The 14,651-nt window shown below is 39.9% G+C and overlaps 1 protein-coding gene across 3 annotated transcripts in view; it reads right to left on the bottom strand.

Annotated features, from left to right (window-relative positions):
• PDE1A (phosphodiesterase 1A) overlaps positions 1–14,651 on the bottom strand; it is a 490,470-nt gene that overhangs the window by 132,388 nt on the left and 343,431 nt on the right. For all 3 annotated transcript variants that reach the window (XM_073633739.1, XM_073633738.1, XM_073633740.1), the window contains one exon: positions 2,342–2,455. In XM_073633739.1, coding sequence (XP_073489840.1) covers positions 2,342–2,455 — 114 coding nt within the window. The remainder of the gene's footprint in view (positions 1–2,341; positions 2,456–14,651) is intronic.

Raw genomic sequence — 14,651 nt, 5'->3', positions numbered from 1 at the left:
ATAAGACCCCACATCTCACCTCTAGGCTAGGAAGCCTGAAATCAAAATAAATAAATAAACGATCTTGGCTTCTCAGCCGAGGCCGCGCCATTTGTTTGAACGATCATATAGACTCTGGTGACCATCTGGTCCACCGGAAATCTCTATGGTCACCATCCAGGGCCGGCGGATCCTGTCTCTGACTCACCGATGGAAGCGGTGAGTCGGTAGAAGCACCGGTGGGCAGATGCAGGGGGGATATCCCCTCTAGCTGCCAATAAGAACGATCAAGTGGTGGAACAGCCGCTATGATCATTCTCATGGTGCAGGGAATCGCCGGCTGAAAAAGACGATATCTGAATGATGCCTGTAGCTGCAGGCATCATTCAGATATCCACGCACAAAGTCAAGGATGTCATATAACGTACCTTGGGCGGGAAGAGGTTAAATGAAATGCAATCAATCAGTGATCACCCTTCTCACTAAATACACAATCAGATTGCATTGTGTATGGCCATCTTTATACAAGTACATAGAAGGGAGTGGACAGAAACACTCTGTCAAGCCCCGTTCACATCTCTGCATAGCGGGAACTCGCATTCCCACATGCATTTTTTTTTAGCAAGGTGGGGAGGTGTTTTGGAACATTTTCACTCATCACACATTGGGCAGCCCACCCACCTGAATGGGCTTCCCTACACGCAGCAATCACCCCAAAGAAGCTTCAGAACTTTTTATAGCGGAGCTTGGTGCATTTTTTTACTGCGATTTTTGGTGCAGTGAATTCCTAAAATGTAAAGAAACGCATGGATGTGAATGGAGCCTCATTGTTCGCACCAATTTCACTTTCAGGCCCTATTCACAGCTAGTATAGTGGGAGTGCAAATTTTGTGTCTCAATTTTCTTGTGACACGCATAGGGCAGCCTGCTGATTTAAATGGGCTGTGCTATATGTGACTTATGGGACATGTTGGCGTTTTGTGGGTTACGTGTTTTTTACTGTGCATTTTGCAGCATTTGCCATTCGTTTTTTCACATGCCAAAATGTGTGTTTGCTTCTGTGTTTGGTGTGTTGTTAACAATTAATCGCACTGAAAGCGCAACTAGTATTTTTTGGTGTATAAAGGTGGCCATACACCATACAATCTGATTGTACAATCTCCTTTAGATCTGCCATCAGTTATGTAGTGCAAGGGCCTGCCTGATTGGATACAGAGTGATTGGCTAGATAGGTGTTTCCTCCTATTATATAAATTTGGTAAATCGAAAGGAGATATGTATGTGTCTGTAGATTTTATGGAAAGCTTTGATATTTTTGCAAAAATAGTACATGAATGTTATGTTGGTGCATAGGGGAGCTGGAATTTAGAAAAAAAAAGGTGAACTTAGCTTTCAACGCAAAACAAATTTATTTTGATTCAATTGGCCCCCAGATGGTCCTTTTAGAAAGTGTCACCACAGCACCCTTCAAATCAGCACTGCTCTCTGCATCTCTGAGAGCCACGCACTGCTGAAGAAGATCAAAAGAGGGACAGCGTCATGTGATTATCCAGAAGAAATTGTAAAAAGACAAGTATATTAAAACCATGTAGTACAAAATGGGGGGGTCTCAGAGGGATATAGGTATGTGAGGGGACCACAGAGCCTGGAGTTGAAAACTTATGCCCTGTACACACGACCGGTTTTGCTGTCGGAATAAACTCTGAAGGTTTCTCAGATGGAACTCCGACGGAATTCCACTCAAGCAGTCTTGCCTACACATGGTCACACCAAAGTCTGACCGTCCAGAACGCGGTGACGTGCAACGCGTATGAAGGGACTAGAAAAAGGAAGTGCAATAGCCAATAGCTTCCGTCTCTTACTTGTTTCAGAGCATGCAACGTTTTTGGTACGTCGGAACAGCATACAGACGAGCAGTTTTCCTGATAGGAATTGGTTCCGTCGGAAATATTTAGAACATGTTCCATTTCTAGGTCTGTCAGAATTTTTGAAAAAAAAAAAGTCCGCTGAGGCATACATGCGACTGGAATAGACGATGAAAAGCTTCCGTCTGACTTTTTCTATCGGACATTCCGCTCGTGTGCGGCATAAGTACCACTATGAGTACTAAACAATGGGAAGAGAAGGATCAGTGCTGCATAGTGGTATAAGGATTGCATGGTAAGGATGGTGTCACCTCTCTGTAATATGCACAATAACATCTGGTTCTGTTAGTGACCATATTCTTAGTCCTACTATGTTGGCCAGACACAGGTAAACCAAGGTGTGCAGTTTTTGGTGTACCCTGTTCTCCTTTTTTACATTTGTCCATATATAACTCTTATAACAATTATTATCAACAAATGAAAAAATAAAATGTTACCTGGTTTCATCAATGTAAACTGCTTCCAATACAGATGCTGCATATTCAATATTATTTTTCAGGTCTGATACATTAATATCTCCTTTCTCAAGCTGTTTTACCAAACATCGTAATCTGTAAAAAAAATTAGAAAAATAAAGGTCATAATGTGTTAACATTTATTAGTCAGGATGGCATATTTACTGAAATCATTTTATTAAGAACCTGCAAGTATGTGTAAAAAGTAAAAGAAATGTTACATTGTTCTTAAATCTAGCGTTAGCATAAGACGCATGATACCAAAAGGTAGATGTCTTCCATTCTGCACAAAGTAAATTCTGTCATGTAGATTCAGTTTGAGATGTTGCTCATATTGACCAGTCAGTTTCTTTCTTCCATTCAGAGAAGAGAAGAACCTGATTTGTCAATGTGCACAATAACTCCCATTTTTAATGTAGGGTTAAATAACACTAATAAAATCCTTGAAAAAAATGCAGTGTTCAAAGTAATACTCACCTTGTCCTCAGATCTGTCCACTGAGGAAACTCAGTTTGATCCACTGGTCATTGCCCCACTACCAGGTTGAATGTCTCCCTATTTCACTCAACCTGGAAGTAGATGCACATGCAATCATAACTCCAAACCATTTAGTCCTCTGCACTACAGAAGATCTAGTTCATCTCTAAGTCAGGCAAAGTAGCAGTGCCCACATGCCACTGCTGTGTGATGTATTTGCCCCACTCAAAATGAGGAGGACTGCAGAGGCCACATTGGTGCCACTTGGAAGAAGTACAGGTAAGTAGATGGGAAAAATGTTAATAAAATCTAGAAACATTACATGCAGAATGCAAAGAGAAAATGATTAGGTATTTTGGTATATTAGGCTTTAAAAATGTGTTCCAAGAATATACATTTCATACTGGTATTGTCTGAGCATGCATGTACAGTGCATTCATTAGACAGAAGATGGGCAGACAACCACAATGCCAGTCTTATTCAAGGAAAAGAATGTTTATCAGTTTTAAAAAAATGTCTATTTGTTTAAGAACAACAGACAAGTAGAATTTTCTGAACATATGCATATCCAGAGAATCATACAATTCATTATGTTTTGCACCAAATTGCATCTTCATCTACTCACAGGTCATCATCTTAATGATAAAAATGAGTAAGACCACATGTCAATGGTTCAAGCATTTTAAGTAAATACCAACTTATAATTAAGGGTAAGGATTTAATTTATTTATTGTCTGTTTCGCTGATCCTACATATTTCGAGGACAGGCACTGATTGGATTAATTTGTATTTATTTTTTACAGTTAAACACATCTACAGGCTTGTCCTCTTTCTTAATCTCTAGTCATATAAATAAAACAGAGTGCATTGATCTTGCAACCCCTAAGCTAAAAACCTGAACCTGGAAACACTTTCCAGTGTCCAACTAAATCTGAGGGTGGCATCATGCTCACCCTCCTTCCACAAAAATTTAAACCATGCAGAAAATGTCTTCTGGTTTTTCTAAAACTTCCCTGATTTATTAATTTAATGCTGATTAGTGTCTCAAAAAATAGCAAAGTCAGTGATGTACAATAACATCAGCAAGTCAATCAACATTTTCAGAAGAAGCAAAATATACAAAAATAACCATGCTGTAAAGTGATTAGATCAAAGAAATGCACAAATTAAAAGCAGCCAGCATAAATTTGTTGATAGCAAATAAGATACATATAAAAATCTGTATGCAGTGCTAAAACATTATTAGTAGCAGTCCATATAGCACATGGAAGAAAGGGGAATGCTGTGAGCCGTGGCATTTGACTTTTACTGCTCGTTTTCATGTTATTGTTGTAAGTACAATTTTAATAAAGCTTTCCTTATGCTTTTTGGACTTCACTATGTATTGCTTTATTCCATTCGTGTGATACCATACATGTGAACCCATTTATTGGTGTCCTATGTGGAGATTGAGGAGTGTGGCAAGTTCTTCCAGGCTTAATGCTTCTAGGATACAAGCTTCAAATACTATCGGGTTGATTTACTAAAACTGGAGAGTGCAAAATCTGGTTCAGCTCTGCATAGAAACCAATCAGCTTCTAACTTCAGCTTGTTCAATTAAGCTTTAACCAAAAAACCTGGAAGCTGAATGGTTTCTATGCAGAGTTGCACCAGATTTTGCACTCTCCAGTTTTAGTAAATCATTTTCTATTTCTGGTAAGGAGATTGAAGTGTCACTGCGGTGTTGTGTGTTTCTTACTCACATGGAGGCTGATTCGGGGTTTCATCTTCATTCAACTTTCTTCCTTGTGCTTTATGGACTGCTGCTGAAAAATTTTTAGCACTGCATAGAGACTTTTATATTTTCAGAAGAAGGTCAACAATGGCAGCCCCATGTATTTCTCACATCACAAGAAATTAGACAGCAATTCTTGGCTAATGATTTACTTAGACCCTTGAACCCTTTTTTTACCCTCTTTTGGGTTTTATTAAAGGATGACTATACATTTAGATAATTACCTATTAAGGTACCCATTAGCATCCCCCAAAGTCTTACACTCACCTGTCCACACTCCTGCCAAAGGAATATGGAGTTAAACCGCTGTCACTGCATACTCTACTTGTCTGTTCTTTGTTTCTTCTGCACATGCATGTACAAATCCTATTCATTCATTTGGAAAGGCCATCTCTTGTTAGGTCATATAATAGATGGTCTCTCTATAGATGTGCTGGAACTGGAGAGAGTCCAGAGAAGGATAACAAAACTAATAATGGGACTGGAGGACATTAGTTATGAGGAAAGATTATGAGCACTGAACTTATTCTCTTTGGAGAAGAGACGCTTGAGAGGATATGATTTCAATGTACAAATACCATACTGGTGACACCACAATAGGGATAAAACTTTTCTGCATAAGGGGATTTAATAAGACACACGACCATTCACTAAAATCAGAAGAAAAGCAGATTAACCTTAAACTGCGTAGAGGGTTCTTTACTGGAAGAGCAGTAAGGATGTGGAATTCTATTCCACAGGCAGTGGTTTCAGCAGGGAGCATCGATAATAAAAAAAAACTATTAGATAAGCACCTGAACGACCACAACATACAGGGATATACAATGTAATACTGACATAAAATCACAAACATAGGTTGGACTTGATGGACTTGTGTCTTTTTTCAACCTTGCCTACTATGTAACTATGGGGATGAATGGGATTTTTCTGTACAAGTGCAGAAGAAGAGTTTGCGGAAGATGCTAAGTAGCTTAAAGTGAGCCTCACCGTACAGATCTGGTAAGAGCATGGTCAGGTAAGTATAACATTTTGGTGAAGGATGAGAGGTAAAAGAGTATAATAGAACTGCTCTTAGAGAATATATGTAGCTGCTAGCACTTCACTAGAAATATAGGGGGTTATTTACGAAAGGCAAATCCACTTTGCACTGCAAGTGCACTTGAAAGTGCACTGAAAGTGCACTTGGAAGTGCAGTCGCTCTAAATCTAAGGGGTAGATCTGAAATGAGTGGAAGCTCTGCTGATTTTATCATCCAATCATGTGCAAGCTAAAATGCTGTTTTTTATTTTCCTTGCATGTTCCCCTCGGATCTACAGCGACTTTACTTCCAAGTGCACTTTTAAGTGCACTTGCAGTGCAAAGTGGATTTTCCTTTAGTAAATAACCCCCACAGTGTATAAACGATGTTTGAACAACTTTCCAGTCTTCAATCCAGGCAATTGATTGCCAATTTTGACTAAGAATTTTGATTGGACTGTAAATCTATATAAACCACAGTGACTTGACACGACCTCCACACCCCAGATGATGTCCAATAGGATGAAATGCGTTGGAAGTGTTTGTGACGTCACTGTGTTGGATGGTGTTCGTGACATCACTGCAATCCTTTTTTTTTGCTACTATCCATGAATTTGATGTTTATCCTTTTAGCACTATTTACAAGTGGATCTATGTAAGTGTACATCTATCTTTTAAATAAATAGTTTTAAACAGTTTTACACTATGTGCAGATGCTTGCCGTTTCCTCCACATGTATCTGTGAGCTGCCAATTTGCCTGATGAAGTTAGTCATGTGTCGGAAGCCTGTCCTTTGATAATTGATTCCTTCTACCTATATTTGGATCATTTGGCTATCCCTAATAAACATGGGGAAGTGTAGGATATGGTTGGAGTGATTTCTGTAACTGCGTGTTTGACTCAATACTTGCAGTATATGAGTGCACATTTTCTGGTAAGCATGCTGGCTTTACACATTAGTGGTGGACCACAGATTTATAGTGAAGTTTTCCAATACTCTTCCAATATAATCTTTTATGGGACTCATCTTTTTACAAGACTTCTATGAATTTTTCGTTTGCATTTCACTACCATTTAGATGATCACGTTTTGACCACCATAGACATCTTACATTGATCAGAGTGGTTTATTTCATAACTTTGTGATACTGAGAGTGATATCTCTGAACCAGTAGTTAATATTAGTTTTTGCCTTATGTATGTTTTCATCCTTCACTGATGCACTATTGTTTTTTCAGAGAAGAGAGGTAGCCTAAATGATAATAATACAAAAGTATAGTTTTCCTTTAAGACAAAAATCAGCTAAAAGATCAGAAAAAAACAGCACAGTGTAGACTATTGATACATTTGAAGTATATTAAATTAAATTGTTTTCATGTCAGCATTAAAAAAAAACTGTTTAGCAGTGTTTTTGTATCACATTTTGTAACAAACATTGCAATCCTATTGTATTTTTAATTAGTAGTCTGGCCTTTTTGATAATCCAGTTATATTGAAACAACATATCAAACTATATGGACATTTTCTATTGCTTTTAACTGAATCTCATGCCAATTAACCTACCAGCATGTCTTTAGAGTGTGGGAGGAAACCCACAAAGGCACAGGGAGAACATGTTAACTCTATGCAGGTTAGGGTTGGAAAAATATCAGTCTAATGAAATTTATGCTTGTTATTCGGGGATCTCTAGCTGTGATTCAGTGTTGGATGTATCAGACTCTGCGAGAGACCATTGCTTCCACACAGACAAGAAGGGTCTTTCTCTGCAGTAGATGGAAGACTTTTCTACTCAGGATGTGGCTGCATTATAACAAAAACAAACTTTAGGACTATGCACACCTTTTGTTTTGATGCATCTGGAATGTATTTGGCTAATTTAAGTTTGAAAGGTCAGTTGAGCTTTATATTCCCCTGCACATAAATGGAAGTAGGTATAGTAGGTATAGTATGACAGGGCCTTGGATCCTCTGTACATTTAATTTCTCTCAATTATGAGGAAAGTCACAAAAAGAGGCTGTTTGCATCAACCAATACGCATGTTACAAATGTTTTCAGTCTGACTATTTAACAATGTAATAATAAATGCATCTTCGATTACTAGGGCTGCACTGATCCCAATACTGGTACGTGCAAATGGTACAATACCAGAAACCAATACTTTCAGGTTCATTTTTTTCAGCTGTCAACAGGGGAATGTGGGGGAAAAAAAGAATGCCGGCAATTATCGGTTGTCCTTAACAACCAATGATGTTTGAGCTGTCCCCGCCTCCTCCCCTCCCGTCTGCTGTCACTTCTGCCCTTTGCCTCCTCCTTTCCCTCCTGCCAGCTTTGCCAGATGCCGTCCCCACCTCCTCCTTTCTCTCCTGCCAGCTGCAATGCTCTCCTAGCTGCTACCGGGTCTGTCATCCTGCATGGTCCAGCAGCTTACTCGTTGTCAGCAGTGGCTGTGGGTGGCTCTCCTCATCTAGCTGCTCCTCCTGTTTTTACCCAGCTGTTACATCTGCTCCATTTCTCCCTGGCCAGGAGCTTGTTGTTGAGCCATGCATCTGGGATCCTATCCACACATAGAAGCATGTGAGTGGACAATCTTAATTCCACTTGACAATAAGGTGAACTACTGTTATCAGCTGGAACTTTGTTTAGTTTTCTCCTTTGCCCAGTGTTTCCCATGTTTGTATGATACACACAAGCTTGGCATGGTATATACAGTAGTATTTGGGGATTTTACGCAGAGACTGTATATTATCTCAATTCAAAATGTCTGTACTTTAAGGACATTGCACTTCAAGGGCTGGTTGTTCGGTATGCTTTTTGCATTTATTAATTCAATAAATAACAATGAATTTATTTATACTTTTATTTTTATATATATTTTTTTTACTTAAGTATTATTATTATTACCACCCCTCTACCCAGTTGTAATGGATGTGATTAAGAAATGTGATCATGGTGAACTGTCTATTCCAATACATGGTTTATATACCTAACATATATAACTCAGCTTCTACGCTTAATAAGCCTTAAGACATATTCAGATATTCTGCAAAGCTCACCCTTCCCTTGCTTAGGAACTGGACTGACTGCAACAGTTAACAAAAAGTTTGCGTCTGCTTCCGAGAATACATTCAGAATATAACAACATAACACCAATGGATTAAAAGAAGCAAGAAATGCTGCAAGAACAAAGCTACTTCCTCAAATGAGCACCCAGCTAAAACCAATGTTTTATCACTATATGTATTTTTATATTTGTGGTTTGTATGCGCCAGTCTTGTTGGTGTATCTTAATCTTTATTGGAATTGTATAAAAGTCTTGAGAAGCGAAAATATTAAAAAGAAGTTTTTTTTATTCTGAACTGAGAGTCAGCTTAATCACTTCAGAGCGTGCATGCTTTTATATTCAATCTGATCAGGGGTAGATATAATAATATCGGACTTTTGTTCTGAATCCAAAACACAGGCAATAGGTATCGGTGATTGGTATTGGCAAGTACTTTAGAAAAAGTATCTGTACTCGTACCGGTATCGGTACATCCCTAGTGATTACACATCAATGTCTTTGCATACCATTATTAATGAGGATACTTCTTTTTTTTTTTCTTAATAATAAAATTCATCAAAACCAAAAAGCATTTTATAGCTTTGGATTGTGTGTGGAAGAGTTTTAACTATCTGGTTTATTTGCTACCTTTGTTCTCACTGGGGAGATTTTTCCTTCACTTACTGTCCCATGTGCATATAAGGAAATAAAAGGAAATCTTAATAAGAGTAAATCTCCCCTTGGACAATTGTATCCACACATGTTCCAGTGGAAGGGTTTCCTTCCATTCCTCCTCTGGTGGCTCTTGAATGCTGGGTTTTTCAGTCATCAAAGTTGTGCATTCATGTATGATCTATCCTGCCACAATACTTCAAATAATTTCTATATTTTATAAGTAACATTTGAACTAAGGAATTAGAGCACAGTAGGAGATCCAGCCCCTTAAAAGAGTGGTCTTCAAATTACCCTTTGATACACTTGCCAATATCTGCAAAGAAGCTGTAAAATATTTGAGTTTTAGATAGTATTATAATTTATTCACAAATTCCTATTTTACTCATTTTGTTTCTCAATACTTGTTCAATATTTAGCTGTGGCTGCTTTCAGCTTTGAGTTTTCTGTATTGCACTTGAGCCCTTTTTTTAACCACCTTATTTCCAGAAGCCCTTCTTCAATATCCCAAATATTTTTGAAGATGTGCTGGTTTTGTACTTTTTGATTTGTAGCCTGTTCTACCATTATGCATTGTTGGCTTTAATTTATAGCTGGTTTTGATGAATGTGCTCTTAAGTATTAGGTTTTTATTTGGGAAGAAAGGAGGTTGGAATTAGAACATTTCCTGGAATTTTCCAAATTCCATTTTTACACAATTAGGATTTCTTTGGATATTTGATCAAAATACAACCAACAAAGTCATCTTCTTACATGTGATTTTTATGCAATTTTTATATAACATAGGGGGATATTGAAGATATTGAAGATCAAAGATGTATGATTTTCAGTCTAGAACATTTTATTTCTTTTTCAGGTCGTATGAACCTGGATACTAATAGGAAAAGGGGTTATACAGTATGTATTATTCATAGATTTATTATATAATATTTAATAACATTTTACAGCTAAACAATTATAGTTTAGTCTCCAAGTCCAAAAAGGCCCAATTTCGGCACTTGGTCAGTAAGATGCGTTTCCATATCATTATTGCACTGTTTTTGCCACCTCAGGATGATGAATGCGTATAAAAAAAAGTAGGTTGAGTTTCACAATACTCCCCTTCTTCCACTGAAGTTGACAATGGTGAGTATGAAAGTATGGTATAATAAATCGATTGAAAAACATATGTAATAGAGACAAGTAACTGTTGGCATCTAGTGGCACTCAACGTGTTTCCTGGCATTACAGCTATTCATCAGGAGTGTTGTGAAGTTATTCCAAGGGCATCATCATTGACCACTTAAGGACCACCTCACGCCGATTTACGTCGGCAAGGTGGCACGGGCAGACAGAATCACGTACATATACGTGATCTGCCTCCCGCGGGCGGTCCGATCAGACCCCCCCCGGTGCCTGAGGCGGTCGGCTTCTGACCAGCGGCGATCAGAGATGAGGGGGAGACCATCCGTTTGTGGCCCCCCCTCGCGATCGCTGCTGGCCAATCAAATCATTTCTTTGCTGCTGTATGCTAAACAGCAGCAAAGGAAATGATGTCATCTCTCCTCGGCTCAGTATTTTCCGTTCCGGCGCCGAGGAGAGAAGACATCCGAGTGAGTGAAAACACACTACACACTCAGTAGAACATGCCAGGCATACAAAACACCCCCCTTTACCCTCCGATCCCCCCCCAATCACCCCTCCCCCCCTGTCACACTGACACCAAGCAGTTTATTTATTTATTTTTTTTCTGATTACTGAATGGTGTCAGTTTGTGAAAGTTACTGTGTTAGGGCAGTTAGGGTTAGCCCCCTTTAGGTCTAGGATACCCCCCTAACCCCCCCTAACAAAGTTTTAACCCCTTGATCACCCCCTGTCGCCAGTGTCACTAAGCGATAATTTTTCTGATCACTGTATTAGTGTCGCTGGTGACGCTAGTTAGGGACGTAAATATTTAGGTTCGCCATCAGAGTTTTATAGCGACAGGGACCCCCATATACTACCTAATAAATGTTTTAACCCCTTGATTGCCCCCTAGTTAACCCTTTCGCCACTGATCACCGTATAACTGTTACGGGTGATGCTGGTTAGTTCGTTTATTTTTTATAGTGTCAGGGCACCCGCTGCTTATTACCGAATAAAGGTTTAGCCCCCGGATCGCCCGGCGGTGATATGCGTCGCCCCAGGCAGCGTCAGATTAGTGCCAGTACCGCCAACACCCACGCACGCAGTATACGCCTCCCTTAGTGGTATAGTATCTGAATAGATCAATATCTGATCCGATCAGATCTATACTAGCATCCCCAGCAGTTTAGGGTTCCCAAAAACGCAGTGTTAGCGGGATCAGCATAGATACCTGCTAGCACCTGCGTTTTGCCCCTCCGCCCGGCCCAGCCCAGCCCACCCAAGTGCAGTATCGATCGATCACTGTCACTTACAAAACACTAAACGCATAACTGCAGCGTTCGCAGAGTCAAGCCTGATCCCTGCGATCGCTAACAGGTTTTTTGGTAGCATTTTGGTGAACTGGCAAACACCAGCCCCAAGCAGCGTCAGGTTAGCGCCAGTACCGCTAACACCCACGCACGCACCGTACACCTCCCTTAGTGGTATAGTATCTGATCGGATCAATATCTGATCCGATCAGATCTATACTAGCGTCCCCAGCAGTTTAGGGTTCCCAAAAATGCAGTGTTAGCGGGATCAGCCCAGATACCTGCTAGCACCTGCGTTTTGCCCCTCCGACCGGCCCAGCCCAGCCCACCCAAGTGCAGTATCGATCGATCACTGTCACTTACAAAACACTAAACGCATAACTGCAGCGTTCGCAGAGTCAGGCCTGATCCCTGCGATCGCTAACAGTTTTTTTGGTAGCGTTTTGGTGAACTGGCAAGCACCAGCGGCCTAGTACACCCCGGTCATAGTCAAACCAGCACTGCAGTAACACTTGGTGATGTGGCGAGTCCCATAAGTGCAGTCCAAGCTGGTGAGGTGACAAGCACAAGTAGTGTCCCGCTGCCACCAAGAAGAAGACAAACACAGGCCCGTCGTGCCCATAGTGCCCTTCCTGCTGCATTCGCCAATCCTAATTGGGAACCCACCACTTCTGCAGCGCCCGTACTTCCCCCATTCACATCCCCAACCAAATGCAGTCGGCTGCATGAGAGCCATTTTTATGTCCTCCCAAGTACCCCTACCCAGCGAACCCCCCCAAAAAAGATGTCGTGTCTGCAGCAAGCGCGGATATAGGCGTGACACCCACTATTATTGTCCCTCCTGTCCTGACGATCCTGGTCTTTGCATTGGTGAATGTTTTGAACGCTACCATTCACTAGTTGAGTATTAGCGTAGGGTACAGCATTGCACAGACTAGGCACACTTTCACAAGGTCTCCCAAGATGCCATCGCATTTTGAGAGACCCGAACCTGGAACCGGTTACAGTTATAAAAGTTAGTTACAAAAAAAAGTGGAAAAAAAAAAAATATTAAATAAAAAAAAATTGTTGTTTTATTGTTCTCTCTCTCTCTCTATTCTCTCTCTATTGTTCTGCTCTTTTTTACTGTATTCTATTCTGCAATGTTTTATTGTTATTATGTTTTACCATGTTTGCTTTTCAGGTATGCAATTTTTTATACTTTACCGTTTACTGTGTTTTATTGTTAACCATTTTTTTGTCTTCAGGTACGCCATTCACGACTTTAAGTGGTTATACCAGAATGATGCCTGCAGGTTTAGGTATCATCTTGGTATCATTCTTTTCAGCCAGCGGTCGGCTTTCATGTAAAAGCAATACTAGCGGCTAATTAGCCTCTAGACTGCTTTTACAAGCAGTGGGAGGGAATGACCCCCCACCGTCTTCCTCCAACAGGGAACCTGAGAATGCAGCCGGTGATTCAGCCAGATGACCATAGAGCTGATCAGAGACCAGAGTGGCTCCAAACATCTCTATGGCCTAAGAAACCGGAAGCTACGAGCATTTCATGACTTAGATTTCACCGGATGTAAACAGCGCCATTGGGAAATTGGGAAAGCATTTTATCACACTGATCTTGGTGTGGTCAGATGCTTTGAGGGCAGAGGAGAGATCTAGGGTCTAATAGACCCCAATTTTTTCAAAGAAGAGTACCTGTCACTACCTATTGCTATCATAGGGGATATTTACATTCCCTGGGATAACAATATAAATGATTAAAAAAAAAATGAAAGGAACAGTTTAAAAATAAGATAAAAAAAGCAAAAAAATAATAAAGAAAATAAAAAAAAAAAAGTACCCCTGTCCCCCCCTGCTCTCGCGCAAAGGCGAACGCAAGCGTCGGTCTGGCGTCAAATGTAAACAGCAATTGCACCATGCATGTGAGGTGTCACCGTGAACGTCTGTGTGAAAAAAAAAAATGAAACACCCACCATTTTAATCTGTAGGGCATTTGCTTTAAAAAAATATATAATGTTTGGGGGTTCAAAGTAATTTTCTTGCAAAAAAAAATAATTTTTTCATGTAAACAAAAGGTGTCAGAAAGGGCTTTGTCTTCAAGTGGTTAGAAGAGTGGGTGATGTGTGACATAAGCTTCTAAATGTTGTGCATAACATGCATGACAACTTTGTGCAAAAAAAAAAAAAAATTGTCACTTTCCCGCAACTTGTATCAAAATATAAAATATTCCATGGACTCAACATGCCTCTCAGCAAATAGCTTGGGGTGTCTACTTTCCAAAATAGGGTCATTTGGGGGGGGTTTGTGCCATCTAGGCATATTATGGCCTTCAAAACTGTGATAGGTAGTGAGGAGTGAAATCAAAAATGTACGCCCTTAGAAATCCTGAAGGCGGTGATTGGTTTTCGGGGCCCTGTACGTGGTTAGGCTCCCTAAAAGTCCCACACATGTGGTATCCCCGTACTCAGGAGAAGCAGCTGAATGTATTTTGGGGTGCAATTCCACATAGGCCCATGGCCTGTGTGAGCAATATATCATTTAGTGACAACTTTTTGTAAATATTTTTTTTTTTTTTTGTCATTATTCAATCACTTGGGACAAAAAAATAAATATTCAATGGGTTCAACATGCCTCTCAGAAATTTCCTTGGGGTGTCTACTTTCCAAAATAGGGTCATTTGGGGGGGTTTTGTACTGCCCTGCCATTTTAGCACCTCAAGAAATGACATAGGCAGTCATAAACTAAAAGCTGTGTAAATTCCAGAAAATGTACCCTAGTTTGTAGATGCTATAACTTTTGCGCAAACCAATAAATATACGCTTATTGACTTTTTTTTTACCAAAGACGTGTGGCCGAATACATTTTCGCCTAAATGTATGACTAAAATTGAGTTTATTGGATT

Source organism: Aquarana catesbeiana, linkage group LG06, assembly GCF_042186555.1.
Source record: "Aquarana catesbeiana isolate 2022-GZ linkage group LG06, ASM4218655v1, whole genome shotgun sequence".
NCBI classification, from domain to species: Eukaryota; Metazoa; Chordata; class Amphibia; order Anura; family Ranidae; genus Aquarana; species Aquarana catesbeiana.
The sequence above is the reverse complement of the archived record's forward strand: the minus strand, read 5'-3'. Positions and strand labels throughout refer to the sequence as shown.